This window comes from Python bivittatus, unplaced genomic scaffold (assembly GCF_059951505.1).
Source record: "Python bivittatus isolate LINGU-HERP-01145 unplaced genomic scaffold, Pbiv_v1 ctg000610_np1212, whole genome shotgun sequence".
NCBI lineage: Eukaryota > Metazoa > Chordata > Lepidosauria > Squamata > Pythonidae > Python > Python bivittatus.
Genome location: NW_028277088.1, coordinates 23,898,814 through 23,919,848, shown reverse-complemented (window position 1 = coordinate 23,919,848; position 21,035 = coordinate 23,898,814). Strand labels below are relative to the sequence as shown.

General features: G+C 37.0%; 1 protein-coding gene across 2 annotated transcripts in view; it reads right to left on the bottom strand.

Annotated features, from left to right (window-relative positions):
• Positions 1-549: 549 nt before the first annotated feature.
• PPP1R9A (protein phosphatase 1 regulatory subunit 9A) overlaps positions 550-21,035 on the bottom strand; it is a 124,492-nt gene continuing 104,006 nt past the window's right edge. The window contains exons 17-20 of one of the 2 annotated variants that reach the window (XM_025164700.2): positions 16,551-16,749; positions 10,550-10,669; positions 8,969-9,151; positions 550-7,633 (exon numbers count right to left, since the gene is read on the bottom strand). In XM_025164700.2, the coding sequence (XP_025020468.2) occupies positions 7,421-7,633; positions 8,969-9,151; positions 10,550-10,669; positions 16,551-16,749 (715 nt within the window). In that variant the 3' untranslated portion in view covers positions 550-7,420. The remainder of the gene's footprint in view (positions 7,634-8,968; positions 9,152-10,549; positions 10,670-16,550; positions 16,750-21,035) is intronic. The other variant, XM_007425110.4, reaches the window with a different exon arrangement.

Below are 21,035 nucleotides of genomic sequence, written 5' to 3'. Positions count from 1 at the left end.
TCTGACTGTGCTATTCCCTCCCCTCCTCCTTAGGCCCCAGTAAATTGTTTGCCAAAGCTGCTTCCAAATATTATCTTGTTTCCAAGGACTTAAGGAATTTCACAAGGATGGAGAACTTTGGTCAACACAAAGCATCCACCAAATATGTTGATAATGGCTGCATTCTGAAAGTGGGCTGGGCTGTCTTTTTAGGGAATGTTGGAATTTTGAAGGCGTGAATTGCCAGATATAAGGGACCTATTTTTAGGTGATTTGGAGATCAGCGCATTTCTGATTTCCAATTTTTGTCATCACCCTACCCCAATTAGATTAACTGAAAAGAAGTGGGTAAGGTAACGTATCTGGCAACGTGCACCCTTGCTGTATCCACTGCTGACTCATCTACATCCACACTTGGGGGACCCGCTGGTTTTACACTGAGTATGTGTTGGGGGGGGGGTTGCTGCCCATTTAAGTTTCCTGAGTGCCTCACAAATGTCTCAGGTTTATTTGCAAACTACTGGTGTAACACAACAGACAACACTGCAGCCTTGACCAGTGTGCAACAATTGGTGTAAAGCATCAGAAGGTTTGGGGACTGGATACAAGGACCATATTTTCTTTCATCACTTATTCAATATTTATGGTAACTGTCAAGCTTTCTCTGTTTTGGGAAACAAAACATCGTGTATGCATGTCTTTCATTTGCTATCTTCCTGATAGCATACTCATCTAATTTATAATGCCTCCATCAGATAGTTGGCTTGATTTTTCGTGGGACCATAAAATACTTGGAACAGTTCCACTGCAATCAATACTGTAGCATTTAACTTAGTCCCGTGATAATCTTAAATCTCATTTTAGTGGGTATACTAAGTATAACTCCAACCTACTGGATTTTACTTTTTATGTGAACTGTTCAGAGAATTTTTAAATTTCTATCTTTAAAGGCTGCATTGAAATAAAGGTAAATCCCCGTCCCCAACCTACTCTCATTTTACCTATTTTATACTATGCAACCCTGTTAAAAAAATAGACTCTCGAATTGAGTGTGACTTCTGATGACTTACATGTGGCTGTAGAATGTAATGCCCATGTAGTTTATTAGGTAGTATTTTACCTTTAGTTTTTAACTTTCCAGTCTGGACTACAACTCTAGAATTTTGTGGTCTCCCATTTAAGTACTAACAAGCTCTAGCTCTGCTTAGGTCCCCCCTTCCCCCAAACTCAGGCATGTTTAGCCAGGTATTACCTTCTGAGATGGGCAAATATGCTACAAACAAGCAATGTTTTAAAACATGTATCACCCAATTTGTCTTTGTTGGCACAGTAATTCATATGATAGTAATAGGGAGATTTCTGATGAATTTCTCAGATCTAAAGCACAGCCCCTTTTTATTTTCTTTGTACTGGTCACATATATGAAAGATTACTAGACATTTTCTGAAGGGAGAGCCAAGAATTCTTGGAGAAGCAGCATACTTCAAGACTGAAGTTAATTTCCTTTTCCACTATAGATGGAATTATGTTTAAGTCTGATCTGGATTTTTCCCATAACTTTGGTAAGATGGTAACCACCCACCTCAAAATGACAATTCAACTAATGAGTTTCAGTATTCTTTTATTGCATTTGTTGTCTAACAATAGTCATTGGCAATAAAGTTATATACACTAACAAATCAATCACAAACTTTAAAAATCTGTAAGAATACAAAGGGCAACTGCCTTTTTTTTTTTTGTTCTTTATTTTAATACCTCCAAGTAACTAAATGAAGAGAGAACATTTTCCTGGGAAGTTATTTAAGGAAAAATTGAGAAAGTACAAGCATAGCACTGCAGCATCTTTCATGCAGATGGTTTGACACCTAGATGTACAAAATTAAATATCAGGATTACATGCAATTAATACATTAAAACCTTCAAACATAGTTCTGCCATTCATTCCCTTTTGACCAACAAAACCAATGTTTAAAGCAGTGGGGCACAGGGCACAGAGACGATTTGCATTTCAGCCGCTCGAATTTAGGAACATTTTATTTTGGAATAAGGATTTACAAAAAACAAACTAAAATGTGAAACTGAGAAAAATATTTCTATTTTTGAGCATTTCTCAAATTGTGTACTGATTTAGTTTCCTTCCTTTTCATTTCAACTGTTTTTGTCTTTTGTGGGGGGATCAGCTTCAATAGTCTTGAGTTACCCTAACCCTCAGTGGCAAAACTCCACCAAAACTAAACACTGTGAGCTGCCTCAACCTTCTGAAATTAAAGATTATTGATAACCAACAGTACCTCCACCCAGTACTACCATAATTTCACTAGATTCTGTACAAGTTACTTTTTCTTACTACTTTTCTGTCTTGAGAATCACTGCATTATGAAGGTAACATTGGAAGAATACGAACAAGTTATGAGAAATACACCTTTCTAAGGTAACTGCCCCAGGTGCTGGAATGGGAGGTTTTACCATGAGAAAGACACACATTACTGTTGCCTTCCACATCACTTGGATCTTCCACTGTTACCCTCATGGCATTATATAAATGATAAGGATAGCAAATTTATTGAAAGACCTGGTTACTGCATAATGGTGTTTAGTGGAGTTTCTTTTCCAAAAGTCCAGATGAAAGCAGCAGCCACTATCACTAAATAAAAAATAAAGGTCAGTGACTAATAAGATACAAGCACTTTATAATTTACACCTACAAAAGTATTTTCCAGTAAAAGAATGTCTCTTCATATGTCCAAGACAATGTTGGACAGCTCATTTTCAAGGCTGCATCACAGATTTCCAAATGGATATTGTTCCAGTGTCAGAGGAATATAATAAAATCAAGGAAAGCCATTAACCAAGCATGATTTCACAATATAGATATTGGTGGGACAAGTCATTTGTGAAATCACAATATGGCTCAGTAAAAAACTGCTTAAAATTTCTGATAGGTTTCAAGCATATAGTTTACAAAATAGGAAAACAATGGCTTCTTTTTAGTTGCATTACACTGATTCAACCAAAAAAACCCAAACAAACAAACAAACAAAAAAAGCCACACACACAACCACCACAATATTCCTAAAGATATCCAGAGGAAACATTCAGAAATGTAACTTTAGGAGAGCATTTTCCTTAAAATCTCAGATCCCACATTATTAAATTCTTAACAGGCAGTTTCACTCACTAAGGCACAGGACAGGGCATGCCTAGAGTAAATTCCTTCTGTGCCTCATGGCTAAAAGCAACCCTTGTGATTTGATGGGTTGTATATATGGTTAAGTCTACACACACAAAGTGGACTCTTCCAAAATTCAATATACTGTGTAAAGATACATAAACAAGCAAGTGCCTTCCCTAGCTTAAGAACATGATAATGAAAGTATTGTTTCCTGGATTGGCCACTGGCAGAGAAGTTCATTCCTGCATTGAAATGCCTGACTACTAGCTATGCCAAACTATTTCTCACTCAGATGCCTGCTTGACAACACCCTGGAAACTGCTGTTATCTGTGACTGCCTCAGTGGTCAATAAATAGTATAGCAAGCACCCTCACAAATTTAGGCAAAGGACCAACTTCAATGAATCAGCCAAGGTTTTAGAAGTGCAAATGCTAAGCAGTAAAAGAGAGGCCAACCTGTTACCTTGTAAATGACATACCATTGCTAAAGATTTTTCTTCCACACCTTAAGTTCAATAACTGCAAAATGTCAAACAATGCCTTTAAGGGAAAAAAATTATGTTAAAAAAGTTAAACAGTAATTCAAGGCGTCTCTCTGGATTTTTAGCTTCATTCCTGTTTTGACTAACATGCGAGACTAGCACAATGAAAGAACAGCAGCAGGCATAAAACTCTTACTTCCCAACCATTTCTGCCGTAGTTCAGCAAGGATGCAACATAGGTGCAAACCAACAAAGCTTATTCTCCAGAGGGCAAGACTCATCTAAAAGTACCAGTCTGTAGGATTATTTTGCAAGCAATGATCTCTCCAGCTACTGCAGCTGGACCGCTTGTCAGCTTTGGTGAGTTCTTATATGTCTTTCAGGTTTCCCTAGCCCCATTCCTAGTGGGTGACCTGAGCCATTAAGGCTTTTTCTGGACAGGCAAATGGGAGCCTTGTGAAGGTTTACTCTGCAACCAAAATACAAGCATGCTCCCTTAACTAGTGAACATTAAGAACTGCTGAATCGTCAGATTGTGGATGGATCTTATGTAAGGGACGGAATGGAAAAGGACCTCATACTTTGGGGGCAGGGATTGCTAGTCTTCTTTCAATTTTACTTCTTTCAAGTAATATTCAGTTACTACTCTTCTAGTAATTTGGATACAGCCTGGCAGTCAGTGCTGTTTGTCCTTGATCTGTTTTAGAATGTTTCAGGATTTGCAGTCTCTGAGCCAACAAGGGAAGGAAGAAAGGCTTCCTGTTTCCTGTGAAGAGCTATGAGTCTGCGATAATTCAGACAATCGCTAGATGACAGCAAAGATATATTAAAACACTCTTTCCTGCAGTCTACTGGCCATTAAATGCTTACAGTCTGAAGCGGTAGCCCTTTTGCTGTTTAATGCATGAATCTGTTCAACCCATGAACAGCCCTGCCTTTCCGTTATGCCTCTCCCTAGCTGTGAACCTGATTTCTTCAGAGACCCAAACACCTATCCACTATAGACTGCCAACATCTAAAACAATTGGGTTTCCTTTAATGATTGTCTAACAAGCACTAGCTAAAGAAGTGCAGGTCTTCCACCATTTATGCTTGTGAAGGAGAAAAGTAGAGTTGTGAGGCAGATGTGATCAACTAGGTTCACCTTTCCTATGGCAATTCTTGTAAGAAAAAAAAAGATTAATGTAGAGAGATTAGAAGCATTTTTACAAACACCTGGAGGGAAATAGAGAGAAAAAAGAACAGCAGCAAATAAAATATAACTTGGTGAGGACCAAGGTTTGGTTTGGTCCATTCTGTATCTGTTATTTACCCTACTGGATGCTACTTTTATATATTTCTTAAGTATAAAGGGTTACTTTAAAAAAAATGTTAAAATGCAATGCTCAGTTCTAAAATTACCACAAAACAGAAAATAAAATAAGGGGACAAGTACAGAACATACATCAAATTAGTTATTTGCAACATTACACAATTTACACAGCAGAAATGCAAAATCATTCTACAGAGCAATATATAGTCCTTAGGAATCTTAGAAATACAAAGTAAAGAATATAAATTATATAAAGGAGAGGAACATGCCCATAGATGTTACTGATATATACATCCATCTTAAGTTACCAGCCTGTAAACATAACTAAAACAGAAGAAATGCATTTAATGCAGTTACTAACTTCACAGTTAAAAGAATATGTTGCTAGATTCTTTTCAGAGACCCTTCTTTTACCCAAACAGAACTGTTCAACGTCTAAAATAAACCAAAGAATGGAGTTTGACCATTCTCAGATTTTTCTGTTCAATCGGTCTCCCAGAGGACAAGTACCTTCCATTCTGTGGTTTTACTTTTGTACTCTTGGTCCTTTCTGGCACAAAAAGAAATGTTAGGACCTTCAAGTTATCAAATACGTTGGCAGAGCTTTGTTGTTATAGCTGCAAGTTTCAACTTGAATACTGCAACACAAACACAGAATTCCTGCAGATGATTGGAGAGGAATGAGGATCCTGACAACTATAAAATTTATGCAGCATATAGAGCAATGCGTGTAGAGCAGGCACAACAAAGCTACTGAGACTCAAATGGAAAGTTGACCTCATGTAGTTAAGAAATTCTCTTGTAGCATTCCAGAATTAAGTCCAGGTAGACCTTAAATAAAATCTGGATGCTAGCTAAATGATAATGATAAACAAACTTCTTTTAAAGTGTTCATTCTTTAAAGCCAACTATCTGCTTCCAAAACATCCAGTTCCTAGTTCCATATAATGTAGTATCACCAAAACCAAACAAAAACAAAACCTTATGCTAAACTTGGTCAGGACCAGATCTTCTCTGTACTAATTTAATCAATTAAAAGAGAAACTGAGACTGTGATCCATCATTTGGCAAAATATTAACAGCTGCAATTCAAACAAAAAAAATATTTTTAAAGTCCTATTGATTTTAAAGGAGGAAAAACGTTAAGTACATGGTTAAATTTCTCCAATGAAATCAATACGATTTTAAAGAGCTTACTTTCAGCGGGATCATCCCCTCAATGCTTAAGAAGCATAACTCTTCTTAAGCCAAGTAGTACAATGTTTTTCTGACCCACCTATTTAAGCCTGAACTTCCAATCCTACCTAGTTATTCTACTTAAGGGGAAAAAATCCAGACTGCACTTTTATAGCTACATAGCTTTTTTACCCTAGTATTTTATTACAGGACTCTGCAGTTTAACACACATTGCCATTTAAATGGCAAATTTTCCTTCTTTTTTTTAAAAGAGAATTTTATTTGAGTGTGACTTTGAAAGTCAATTTCAGCAGGTGAAACCTCAGCTCTGCCAAGGAATATAATCAACTTCTGCTTCTGGGTTGAGAAAAGCCAAAAGGTGGATCATCTGGCTAATCAAAGAAATATTAATTCTTTGTTGGGAAAAAAAGAGAGAATGGTAGCATGCTACAGGGAAGTATAATTAAACACCTTCCTTAGGGAGAACATTGAAAAACTGTACTTTAATACAAACCAACTTAGATTTAGAAATCCAGCCATACTTAAAAATCCAGGGAGTAAATGTTACTCTCTAGTGTCCCACAGCACGTTAAGGCCTCACCTCCATCATTCTTCAGCTACTGTTCCTGGGAGGGGAGAAATATGGGGTGCTGATGGGGGAAGGACTGCTTTCCCCTCTGAAGTGCAGGAAGGTGACTGAACTTTGCTACTACCTGCTATTCCAATATCATTTCAGAGCTTGAAACCACACTGTGCTGGGATGGAGTAGAATCATCTCTGAGCACGGATGCGAAGTGAAGCCCATTTGCAGAGGAAAAGATTGAAATTTCAATGTGGGTTGTTATCCATGTGTAGTAACTGATATACAGTTTACCTCTGGTTATTCACCTCTACAGGTCCATTGAATCTTTTAAAACCTGGCCTGTTTCCAGGGGCACTTTAAGTTAATAGTATAAAAGTTACATAATACTGTGTCCAAGTGATTAGGAAGGTGGCACAATGCAAATGAGGACAAGGAAGCCAGGCCAGCATAGGTAGGCTGAAAGACTTTCAATAGTAATCCCATCCAGGTGGGCTAGCTGAGTCATTAGAAAACAAAGTAGGTTTGAATGGTTGAATATGTCCTAACTATCAGCATTTCTACAGGGGCGGGAAACTGTAGCTATACAGGATTCGTTTCCCTTATGTAAAGCTTCAGATACGGGTGCAAAGCTTTTTTTGTAATGAAGAAAACAGTGTTCACTCTCGCTCCCCTGAAATGCCTTCATGTTCTTAGAAAGCAGAGTCAGTTCTGTTGTCTCACTGCTCATTAGCCCCCTCAGTTGGTTCTGGTGACTGCTTTTCCAGCTTTCTGGATTTCCTCTGAAACTGCTCGTTTTCCTTCTTCCTAAGTTTTTCCTTTTGCTTTTCCATCTTCTCTTGAGCTTTCCGTGCTTTCTCTAGACTCGCTTTCATTTCTTTAATTTTCTTTTTAACCGCAGCTCTCTCTTGGGAAGATGTCATACCAAGGGACTAATATTTAAGACAGACAGAGCAACATTTTAATTTATGGCAAAATTACAGGTCCTTTAAAATATAATTTAGATATGTACAGATCACTGTACTGTAAACATCAGCATGGTTTTTAATGGTGTAGTAAATAATAATACCCTTTTGGTCTACCAAAGCAACCCATCCAGTGAGGAATAGTAAAACTACTACTACTACTAATACAGGAAAATTACACTTATACCTGGGCACAAAGAACAAACAATTAGTCCAATCTTGATTCACATTTGAGCTTCTCCAGCTGAAAGGATATATGCTGTGATACTGATAATCAACCCTTTAAAATTCTCCTGCTTCAAAATATTTAAGTCCCTATAAATGAACATCTCAATTGTTATACATCAGCTAGATTGCTCTAAATCAGTGTTTCTCAACTTTGGCAGCTTGAAGATGTGTGGACTTCAATTCCCGGAATTCCCCAGCCAGCCTTGCTGGCTGGGGAATTCTGGGAGTTGAAGTCCACACATCTTCAGGCTGCCAAGGTTGAGAAACACTGCTGTAAATTAGTGCTGCCTGGCTGAGCTGGCGTCACCTAATGTATAAATGCTACTAAAACTGCTTTCAATACTTGCTTTCTCATGGGGCCTGTTGGGCTCTTGGCTGACTAGTATGCTGAGCCAGAGTGCCAGATGCCCAGACATCAAATGCTGGGAACAAGCAATCATTCAAAGAGTGATCACATCTAGTTCCAAAAAAACTAGGAGGTGCAATATGAGTAACAGGCATTCCAGTGTGCTAGAGTGTTTTTGCGGAGCAATCAAAATGCATCTCCAATGGACTATTCAATTCTTGGTCAGGTGCTAGATGTAACAGATAAGCCAACATCTGGAAGTAGTGGTAGACAGTGCTTTATGGGATAATGGCTTCAGCCCTCTGTGGTAAGAGGGCAAAAATATGTGTAGGTGCATCTATAATAGAAGTACATCTATATGTGCACATATATCTGTCTGGTATACATTTTTACATGGAAAAAATCTTTCTGTACCAACAAGCTAGCTTGGGAAGGCTTTTGCTGTAAGAGATGGCTTAGAAACATTTTAAATTGGTAAAGCGAATGAGTACAATTGTGTTTGTATGGGTCTAGGTTGTCTAGGTATGATTTTCAGAGGTAATGGTGTTTTCAGAATTTCAACTATTAATATTTCAGTTGTGTAATTTAACTTCAGCAATTAGCACTATTGCTATACCTTATTGCTACTATCTTCTTACCTCTATATATCAAGATTTTAATTGTATTTCCCATAACACATTCCCATAATAAAATTCTAAATTATTTTTCCAACACCAAGAAGCAATTACCTTAAGTTTACTGCCATCCAGCTGAAGGAGACGTTCTCCATTTATATTTTGGGCACTGAATTCAGAAACATAATGTTCTAAATTCAGGCTCTTTAACCAGTTGGAGACTTGCTGCACACTCCATTCTTGAACAGCACGATTTGGAAACTGGCTGTGCTTGGGAGATTGTCCATCATCAAGAATCTATAACAAAAATGTTTCACAGTACAAAGTTCAGAAGAAGAGCTCCATCATCAGGCCATGGTGACACCACTATAGTACATTTTCAATATAATTTCAATAACATCCCCAACTATTGGTGAGATCATATCAAAATTGACAGGATATATAATCCATAAAAATGTGTCTGTGGGAAAACATCCAGTTGAGTGCTGGATTTCACCTAACATTCAACTGCTTAGCATTGCCTGGAGGCAGCAAACATTTGGAAAGATCCTTTTAATATTGGAACTAAAGCCTATTTCTCATTTTACTTTCATCCACCAAAACCATCATGTGCTGATTCATGAAGAGTGCATCTGGAATGACAAAAGTTCCATGTGACCAAACTCCATATGATATTTACCATATTGGGAGCCTCATCCTAATGTTACACACCAGCTTTTACCTATAGTAAGATATAGGTGAATGAACTCAATACACTATGCAAGAAAATAGTGTTAATAAATAAATAGCTTACTATTGTCTCACCTCATCATCAATCATGTCCAAGCTCTGAGAAGTTTAGCATTAAAAAAATGGGAAATAAAACATTACAAAGAGAAATATATTCAGGGCATGTAAAATTGCCTACAGAATAAAGATAGGGCTTCCAGATCTGGGGTGCAGAAAATCAGATGATCATTAGATGGCAACAAAGAGACACATAAGTCACTTAACATTTTCCTGCCATCTAGTGGTCTTCTAGATTACTGCCCTCCAGATCTGAAAGTCCCAGATCCAGTGTTGCAACAGGTTGCATGGTTGAAGATGCCATTAGCAATCTATTTAAATAAGCAAAAGTTTATAACATTTTTGGTACAGAACCAATAGAATCTTCTCATGTTTTTATGTGTGTGTGTGTGTGTGTGTATCCACCAACAGTTTTTTAAGTATAACTGAGCACTAATTAAAAATGCAATATAAAAATGCAATTTAGCAATATAAATGGTACTTCTTTAAACTCAGTTTTCATGATTCAGTATGAATTTGCTGTAATTTCTGTTCAGAAGGGACGTTAAGCTGTAAAAAAACATGCATACCTACATATGTGTATATGCATTTTCAATTTTATATGATGGCTTGAATGTCCCTTTTGAATTTATGTACAAGGTTCAATTTTAAAAATTATATACTGTTTTCTATCTGTCTTTGTGTGGTCCCTGTCCTTTGATTTAAAATATATTAGGTAATAACAAATTGTTTTTTTCCTGCACACATTTTAGGATTTCATTTTCTTTAGGACATATCCTATAAGCCACTGATCATAAACAGCAGATCTAAACAACTATATAAACACACACACACACACACAAATAAAAACTAGTACAGAGGGAGCACAGAACTCATTTCCTGCTATGTAAGTACATGTGGAGAAGGTACCTCATCAGAAGACACTACTATGGAATGTGAAAATCCTGGGGTTTTGGGTTCTGTCCCTAAGCCACTCAGATCAGCTGAACTAGTGCTGCTTGGACTGAAGTCGTCATTGAAAGTAAAGTTCTGTTAGGAAATAAGAACAAAACAAGAACCATCAAGTCTAACAATAAAGACTAGACCTGAAAGATTAGATTTGAACTTGCTAATATTTCATTAGGAGTGGTTGTGACAATTTGTTCATCTAGGTTGGAACGAATATGAATAGTGACCTTAGTTTGAACATTTAAAAAAAAATGCAATGTAATGTTATTTTTATATGCTAACAATGAAGATTCAAGAAGGTTCATTGTGGTAGATAGTGCTGAACTGAAAGACCTCAATAAATGTTTGGCTTCAGCATGAGTGTACGCATATTTAAAACTGGAGACCTGTTTATGAAAGGCTGGAAACCCTTTATAGGCTTTTTGCTGAAAATGGATAAAAATGAACTGTTGATTTTGGGATTTATTGATTAAAAAGGTTTGTTTACAGAGGAAGGGAACTATGATATGCAATATGGGAGGGTGGGGATGGTATATTTGTAATTTTTGCAAAGAAGATCAAAATAGCTTCTTTAGATCTCTTTTTCATTATTCTCTTTTTCTTTTATTGTTTTATAATATTTTTCTATTTCTATTTCTTCTTTGTTTCTGTAGTTTTTAAAATCTTTGTTAAATCTTCTTTTAATAAAAATTATTTTAAAAACCTGGAGACCTGAAACTGCAGGATGGTGGAAAACTTTTTAAAATTCCTATCAACTTACTATCAGCAGTGGACTTGTGGTCTTCCCCCACTTTAATATTTGCTATCAAGACTATTTGTCCCAAGTGACATTGCAAATTAATTAGCTATGGTTTTGACTACTATGATATGACCTGTAAAGAGTTCAAAGTTTTTTCAGCAGGTTTTCTGCATGTGGTTGTTGAGAGCAAGAAAGATGGCCTGTATTAGAGTTTTGATGGCCAACATGGTTAGGACAGTTCTTTGCCTGTGGGATTCTGCATTAGGCTAAATAAAGACAGCCAACCAGAAAACAAACTCATGTTTTAATGAACATTGTAAAATTACCAAGTTCATTTCATGGGAGTTGACCACCAAAAGTGGCAGGAGTAAGAGGATCATTTGATCTGGACTCAAGTTTCAAGGAGGATCTGAAATTTAGCCTTTTTTTTCCCTTTTAAAATATATTTTAAAAATTCTCTTTTCTTTGTATGTTGTCATTTTTTATCTGGCCTCAAAAGGATGAATCTCTGAAAAAGTACAGGGCTATTAAGTTTCCCTCACAGACTGCTTCAAACATTAAAGCTCTTCTGATGCTTTAAGAAGGGAAACAAATACCATAAAAATGGTAGCAGTTATTGGGGAGCTCTGATTTTCACCTTGGAGTCTCACAACAACGGGCCAAATATAATCTGAAGGGAAAGTGATTCCACCTAGAAACTGGCAGAAGTATGTCCCATTACTAATGGTGAGCCCAATTCCACCAAATCCTTAGAAACTCAGTCAGTTCCTCCCCCCCATCCCTGCATGTTTAAAAGTTGGAAACCCAAGGGAAAAGGCCATTTCTATCCCACAGGAGTGTTGCATCCAGTTGAGAGCAAAAATGTCTCCCTTAGGAAATGAATTTATAAAGTACAAATCCTGTGCTGTGCTTAGTGAGATGTGTGGATCAGCAGATAACAACATGAGCTTATGTTTTCCCATGGCAAAGCTACTGAGAATTGCCCTCACTGTAACATTTTCTGTAGCAATAAAATTGTGTGATTTTATTCTTAGCTGCTTCCTAATGAATCCAAAACCTGTAGTATTCTGTTCTTCTATTTTGGGGTCTTAGCACACTCAGAAACTCTGCACAGGGCTTCAGTTATCTCTGCTTTTAGGACGCATCTAAATGCATATCCCTATTCTTAAATCCTTCCCCAGTTTGCATATCTAACCTCTGTGAAATTTCTCTTCCCCCTCCCTTCCCCACCAACTCAGTGGAAAGAAATCAAATGAAATTGGGCATAAAATAGGTGTCAAATAACGGTCTGCAGCAGCAGAATTATAAGATCTGCACAGAATCTAGAACCAGCCTGATTTTTTCAGAATTTTATCACCAGAAGGAGCTGCTTCTTGGTCAGATATTAACCTGGTTTAAGACATGCTAAAGAGTCAGTGGGAGTTGGGCAGCATATAAATTTAATAAATTGATGAAGATGATGATGATGACTGGAAGTTGATTTTGAGGTCACTGTCAGATTCAGAATCCCTACTTTTTTACCTCCAATAAAATTCTTATATACCAGCCTTTCTCAGCTTGGTATCCTTCCATTTCTCAGTTAATATGGACCAAGAATCCATCACATCTAGGCAGGGGTCTGTTGTATGTTATTAAAAATGCTACTATGGATTCCATTATATCTGTGGTACAATTATATTGCTCAAATAAGCAGCAATCATCATCACACACTTAAAACTGGAATACAAAACATATTTTGCCCCTTATCAATGCAGTGAAGCAAGCATTACATTTTATAGCACATAGACAAAGAAGCCATTTCTTGTAGAGTGACACTATGGTAGGTGCATTTGGCAACATTAATCGAAATTGCAATTGGATAAATTCAACAAGGTCATACGTCAGGTTTTAAACACAACAGACAAACAGCTCCCCAAATCAAGGGTCCTGTGAAACATTTAATATTCCCTGAAAACAATCAAACCCACATACTGTTAAAAATGAGTAATGGAAACATCAACAATATACAGATGCATTTACCTATCTGAAAGAGAAACTTAAAAGGTAAACTAAAACAAAGTGTCCACATATACAATTCAATACACGTCTGAAATACTAGTATTTAAATTTGATGCCCCATTTTTTTTCTTACCGTTAAGTAAACTGACTTAATAGTGTAACAAGAGTATATATGTAAGACTAGTTTAGTTTAGCACAGAAGAGATGTATGTTGTTATGGGCTTTTTTCTCTTCTATTTGCATATACTAATGTAAATAAAGTAAACTTTTGCTTAAAGTGGCAGATAATTTTTGGGAAGCTAAACTGCAAACAAGTTATGTTTCATCAATAATTACTGAAACTTACAGCCATGGCCTATTGAGTGATACTTGTAAAATACCAAGATCATGAAGTTCTGATACTTTTCACTTTACAAGAAGCTATTTTATGGGAAAGTAGAACATCTTTTTACATTCTAAACTTTCAGCTACTGGTTTCATGTCCAAGAAGCTTCTATTAATAAATGTTGTGCATAATGATTTGAGGTGTAGGAAATTTCCCAACAGTTCTTTTTCTCAAATAACACAGTCCTATAAATTGGGATGGGGGGGCTGCCAATTTGCTGGTGGATCAGATGTTTAACTACTTTGCCCATCATGATTTTTTAATTTAAATTTCTCCCTAAAAATTGCTGACAGAACCACTGGGGTTCAGAAAAGGCTTGGTTGGTGGTTTGTATTCCACTTCTACCTTTCTGGGCCCACAGCAGCTTCTCAGAGAAATTTGGAAAGGTTATGGATTAAAATCTAAATACCGTTGTCCAAGCAAGTTACTTTAGTGTATTTGAATAAAAGAAAAATGTGTTAGAAGATCTATTTAGTAAAAATTGGCCTTTAAAAGACATGTTATTTCCCATATCTTTCTTTCTTGCCCTGATCTGGATTTATCTAATTTTCTTTTTTGTTTTTTTCATGGCAGCTTAAAAGAGAGAATGTCAAAGTTTCTCTATACTGCTACTTCATGCACCTGAAGAAATACAGCATTAATTTAAAAGTCTGAAATTATACAACACCTGCTTAAATGTAAAATGTTAAAAATCTCTCTCCCCTTCTCTCCCTCAATGCACACTGATGCTAGTTCAGTGAATGGCTGTTACTAAGTTTTCAACCATTATTTTTGTCAGGAAACAAAAGAAGTGAAAGAACAAGTACAAACATAAAGAATAAGGTGACACAGCACACAACTGATAAATAAGATATCCAAGTACTGCAGTTTTCTCTTTGCTGCAGGATCCTGACCCTCTTGAAAATTCTGCAACACAAATGCTTGCTCTGGACCTGCTTTAAGCTGTCCTGAGCAGGGGTTAATAATGGAGTTTTAGCAGTTTCAATTTAGGAGTTACAAATTCCTAATTTCTGAGACCACTGGTGTATAACATACTAATGTATCCAGGAACCAGCTGCAACAGTGAAATCAAGATCTGATCATATATATACATACATACATACATACATACATACACACACAAAATGAGAAAATTAGAGAAATATTTTATTCTATTTCACAAACCAGGATGGATTCCCTCCCTCCCTCCCTCCCTTCCTTCCTCTGCATTTAAGTGCTGCTTTATTCAAATGAGGTTCTTTTATATTTACTACCCTGGGACATAAACTAGAAAACATAGAATAGCATTGTTCCAGTTCTGACCTCCTTGGTATAATTATTACATTCCATTTTACTACCTTGAAAAAGTACAATTTGTATCATCAAATGTGCAGTTTATATATTCCCCAAATTGCAGCCAAATCAGAACCAAGGCAAAGAATAGCATAGTGCCCTTGAAACTTACTGAGAATCTCTTCAGTCTGAATTTCATTAATACAAATGGAAGAAATATAATAGGATTCTGTTTTTGCAAAGCTTGCAATGGTGATAGCCCCACTATGTACCTGATTGTCACCTGAGATATGTAATATCAAAGGAGGACAGTTACAGCTGTAAACATTTTGCTCCCAATCTCATATGAGTTATGAGATCCTCGGGTAATGAATACAATAATAAATGAAACATGTAATATTGCTTTGAAAAAGTATTACTTGAAGACTACTGTCTTTAAAACAATACAACAGACATAAACACACATTTAAATGGTACTTTTTTCTTAGTTCAAAGAACTTCAAAATTTAATTTAATTTCATATCCAAGATAAATGACAGGAACATCTTGTTCAGTGAAGGTACGAGGAATTATGATAAACAACAGACACAACACCAACTTTTTAATATTTGCCAGTTGTTCTCATAAAACAACATCTGTTTATGGCTCAAAAATACTTGCACTCTGACAACTTAATACAAGGCTTTGGGTTCATAAAAGTTGGAAATTACAAAAATAAATAAAAGGGTCTTTTTCCCCTCTTTTTTAAGGTAATGGAGGTTGGAGTTTGAAGGGCCTCTTCCAAACCAATTAAGCCTCTTTACACTCATGATTTATGTTTATTACATTTCAATGATGCCTTTTTCCCATAGGTTCAAGGAAATACATAGAAGGTTATATTTTTAACAACTTGTCTGAGAGCCACCGATGACTAAGACATACAAGATGTACAGAGAACTCAATGTGAGCAAATGGCTGGAGGAAGGAGAACAGATCTCCCCATTCCTTTTTCACCATTTCATTTGGCTTCCATGCAAAGAAAGGTTCTCTTCCTCATCTGCCAACCTGATCAGTAAAAAACATTGCTTTTCTAACCTTCAAGAAGTGATAATCTGATACTTCCTGGTGGGAGCTAGTCACCATTCATTCAGCTAACTTTCCCTCCAATATTTTTTTCCAATAGCAACTTCTAATGCTAAGATTTGTTTATAGCGGTTGTCTCTTTGACAGTCTGTAACTTGCTTCAAGTACTGAAGCTTAGAATCTTCATGGACACATTGCAAACTAATAAAGCCAGAGAGGTATGGTGGCAGTTGCCATGGAGAATTTTTGGCCATCTCTACATAATGAGAAATCATGCAGATTAATTAAAAACTTAAACAAACCCTGTACAAACCCAGCAATGTATCACAGCTAGCCTGAGCTTTACTCTGCTAAAATACATAAAAGAGACAGAAGATAAAGGAAATACAATGTTCAAGACATGTTTCTGCTGTACAGTTAGTACATTACAGTTAGTGTGCGGTCATTATAATGGACCTGCTTATGCCACTCCATAAGCTGGAGATAAGGTACTTCATATTTTGTACCTTGGACCCTTTTTTAGCAGGGCTTAGATTTTCAGAGGAAGGATCAGTTGAACTGGAAGGTGAAGGCAAGTTGCTGGAAGAACTGGATTTTCTGCTGCTCTCTCCATACCATATAAATGGAACAGTGTTATGGGGGAGAGAGGATGACTTGATTAAGAAGGGTCTAGTTGCTGAGCATTCCAACAGTTCCTCAGTTGTCCTGTTTAACACAAAGTAGGAAGGTACATAGATTCAATGTTAAAATTGTAAGAAAAAGCACAGCCAAAAGAATACACCATTGTGGAGGTTTTGGTGCTCTCTGAGCTTGGTTTTTGCCTGCAGACGTTTCATTAACTAGGTAACATCATAAGTGAAAGTGAGTGAGGGGTTTGCTGGGGTTTATATATAGTAGCTTGCCCTGCCAGTTTGGTGGTTTCTTCTTTGGTGGTACCAAAACCAAAAGACCCAGTAGCCCAAGAAGAAAAAACAGGCATCTACAACATACAATAGAAAGATTGTAACAGCCACTATGTAGGACAGGCAGAAGACTAGCAGAGCACATCCACGAACACCGACTAGCAGTCAGATTACATGACAAAAACTCCTTAATCTCACAACACATGGACAGACTTTACCACAGTTTCAAATGGGATACCATTAGCATCTTAGACCAAGTCAAATCCAAAAAATGTTAGGGAATTCCTGAAAGCTTGGCATTCAGACAAGTCAGCCATCAATAAACACACAGAGATAAACTACATTTACACACCATTCAAAAAAGACCAAAAAAAAAAAAAAAAACCTAGGAAGGAAACAAAAAGACTAGAACACATCCCTTCCAGCAGCCAACATTCAGATAAGCAGGGATCAATACTCTAATCAAGGAACCACCAAAGAGCAAACTACACCTCTATCAAAACTGGCAGGGCATGCTATTATATATAAACAGGTAGCAAACCCCACACACTGATGCTGTTACCTAGTTGGGTAATGAAACATCTGCAAGCAAACAACCAAGCTCAGAGAGCACCAAGAATGCCACAGAGCTACAGATATTCTCTTCTACTGGAATACACACATTATATGGCAATGGACACTTCATACAGGAAACTAAGTTGGGGTTTTTAGTTTTTGCTATTTTGGCAGACCCGTATAAATTAAGTATTTCAGTGCAATACATGGGCTGTTAGAGAAGGGCCCTATTTTTTTTACCAGGCCCAGTTTGGTAAAAACTGGAACCTGTAACTGCTGAAAGCAGATTTGATCTTAATTATGCATTATCTTAAATCTATCACAGCAGGTTGACAGAGCTTGGCTAACTTTGCTTGGGCTTGGGTCTGCTTAGTACTCAGGGAACATTAGGGCTAGACTGAGAATAGAAATATAAATATGTGCATGAAGTTACCAGGAGGTGAGGTCATCTCAAATTAGGCTTTACTTTTTAATATTCAATACCTAGATCACACTATTGCATTGTTCTCTCTGTTGGGCTGGTATTTTTATTGGAAACTGAGTGCAAAATGCATTGGCCAAAATTTTGGCAAATGCTGATTAATCAGGGAGCATTATGCAGTTTATACGAATTGGGTAAATAGACATATAAAATTATAACATTTATAATACTTATATGGTTTGAAACCATCTTAACTGATGGACTATCCTCATCCACATGAACCTACTTAGCTCTTTTATTCACTTCTGCTCTTGGTCCTTTCCTGCTCGTTATATGATTGACAGGCTCAAACATACAACCACTAAATTTACTGTAAACCATTACAAAGTCTCAGTGGTATAAGTTTATAATAACCTAGGAGGGCCTTCGTGCAGCTTCATGTTGTATGTCAGTTACATCCCTTCCTGGATCAGGAGGCCCTCTGCACAGTCACTCATGCCCTGGTCACCTCCCGTTTGGATTACAGCAATGCACTCTACATGGGGCTACCCTTGAAGAGTATTCGGAAGCTACAGCTGGCACAAAATGCAGCAGCGTGGACAATCTTGAATGCCCCTAGGGTGGCACATATAACACCTGTTACATGAGCTGCGTTGGTTGTCTGTTTGCTTCCGGGTCCAATTCAGGGTGTTGGTTATCACCTTTAAAGCCCTTCATGGCACAGGACCAGGTTATCTGAGGAGTCATCTCACCCCCGTTATATCTGCCCACCCCACTCGGTCCAGCAGAAGGGGCATGTTGCAGACCTCACCAGTCAAGGAATTCCGGCTGGCGGGGTCTAGGAAGAGGGCTTTTTCTGCCATGGCCCCGCCCTGTGGAACAGCTTGCCACCTGAGGTGTGGGCTGCCCCACTCTCCTGGCCTTCGGAAAAGGTGTAAACACATGGCTATGCTGGATGGCCTGGAGGCCTGATGGGGGCTCGCATTGCTGCAACTGGCTGGTGAGATGATTGATACTGCTTCCCCCATCTTCTTGATTTGTATACTGTTTTTATACATTTGTGATTTTAACCGGGGGGGGTAATTGTAAGCCGCCCAGAGTCACCCTCTGGGGGATATGGGTGGCATATAAATTTAATAATAAATGAAATAAATAAGTTTAATAAATAAATAAGCAATAGGATTGCCACTAAAAGAGATGCAGCAAGTCCTACCTTCAGTTATTTTTAGTTCACTTATTACAATTGATTGCAGACTTCTGGAAGAAAAATTGCTTTGTTTTATTGTTTTGTTGCTGCTTTTAGTGTTACATTATGGATCTAGTTTAGGGTAGTTTGTTTTTTAGATTTGATTCACTGATTTTTAACTGTACATTATGTGGAATGCATATGTGCAGACTATCAGTCTCTCAATTTATGTGTATAAATGTGGAAAAATAGAAAGAAAAAGATTAAGAGAAAGGACTGTAGGTTCTTGACTTGTTATAATATCCTATGAACTATTTCTAGATAGTATTTTGTTACAAAGTTTTGCTACTTTAAACTACACATTCATTTTATTTGAACAAAAGTCAGTAATATACTTCCAGCCAGGCTAACAATTGGGTTTTTAGTTTCCACTATGCTGAGAAAGCAGATTCTGTTTCCAAGAAAAAGGATCACTTTGATCCATAGGTTGGACTGAATTGTGCTTTCTGCTGCTCATAACAAACCAGTGGGCATGAGAACACAGTAAATGAGGTTTTTAAAAAATTGCTTGTTGATAAAACTTGTCTAGAGATATAATCTTCCATTGTTCTGCATAAACAAGTAGTGTTAAAATCAAGTTTGCAGTCAATTTATAAGTGAGAACTGATGGAAGGAAACAAAAAGGGCTCCTAACGATGATCACTAATGTGGATTCAGTGATTGAAATATGCAGCAAAGTTCTACAGTTAATTAGGAAGACCACTGCCATTCTATTGTAGATTCTTTTTCTGTTGATTAAACAAATATTATTTGTTATTATCCTGATGAGTAAACATACTTTAAAACAAATATTGATTGTGCCTTGGTTGCTCACATGCCCTCAGAACAACCTTCTCTCATCTAATGAGAGGCTGCACTGAATTACAGTCCCATTGACTCTTTGGGTGGCAATTTGAGAGTTGCAATCCAACAGATACAGAGGCAAAGAATTGAGGAAGGTTACCTTAGAACGTGTTTCTCAACCTTGGCAACTTGAAGATGTGTGGACTTCAACTCCCAGAATTCCTCAGTCAGCATTCTGGGAGTTGAAGTCCAATATCTTCAAGTTGCCAAGGCTGAGAAACACTGCCTTGCAAGATGGATGGCTACATATAAGACATTGAAAGAAGTGCGCTATTCAAAAGCACAAAAAAATTGAGACTATAAAGAAGACTGGATTGATTAGCATGAGATCACTATTTAGAGCCCCTGAAATGGTTCTCTTTTTTGTAAATAGATGACTGCAGCAAGAATAATTCAACAGAAGTCAGGCTTTTTTTTTGAGATCCTTAAAAGGGAACACTTCCTCATTTTGAGATACTATAATATAAACAGATCCAAGGGCACAATTTTCGATCCAGAATATTCAACCTTATTGAAACAGTAATAGTAAAATTCATCGTAAGTACATTAATCAAAATTGTGCAACCTTTTCGGCTGGGAATTTCACTTTATTTTTCAGCCTCCAGGGGTTGCAAAAATGGTGCCTTAAATGCTATATTATAAAGAGCTTAACTAAATATTCATTACACAATGGAATGCATGTTGTGATTCTATCTATCTATCATCTATCTATCTATCTATCTATCTATCTATCTATCAATCAATCAATCAATCAATCATATTTATATAGCTGCCCATCTCACATAAAGTGACTCAAATTTACGTTTCTCTGCAGCAGCCCAGTGAAGAATTACTGCATATTTGAAAAAATTATGCATTTATTTTATTCTGAACATTTTTCTAAGGGATTTATCTAAGGAAAGATTTTTTTTATCCCACCTTTATTCTTTTTTTATAAATAATAACTCAAGGTGGCAAACATACCTAATACTCTTTCCTCCTATTTTCTCCACAACAACCACCCTGTGAGAAGTTTCCTCTTAAA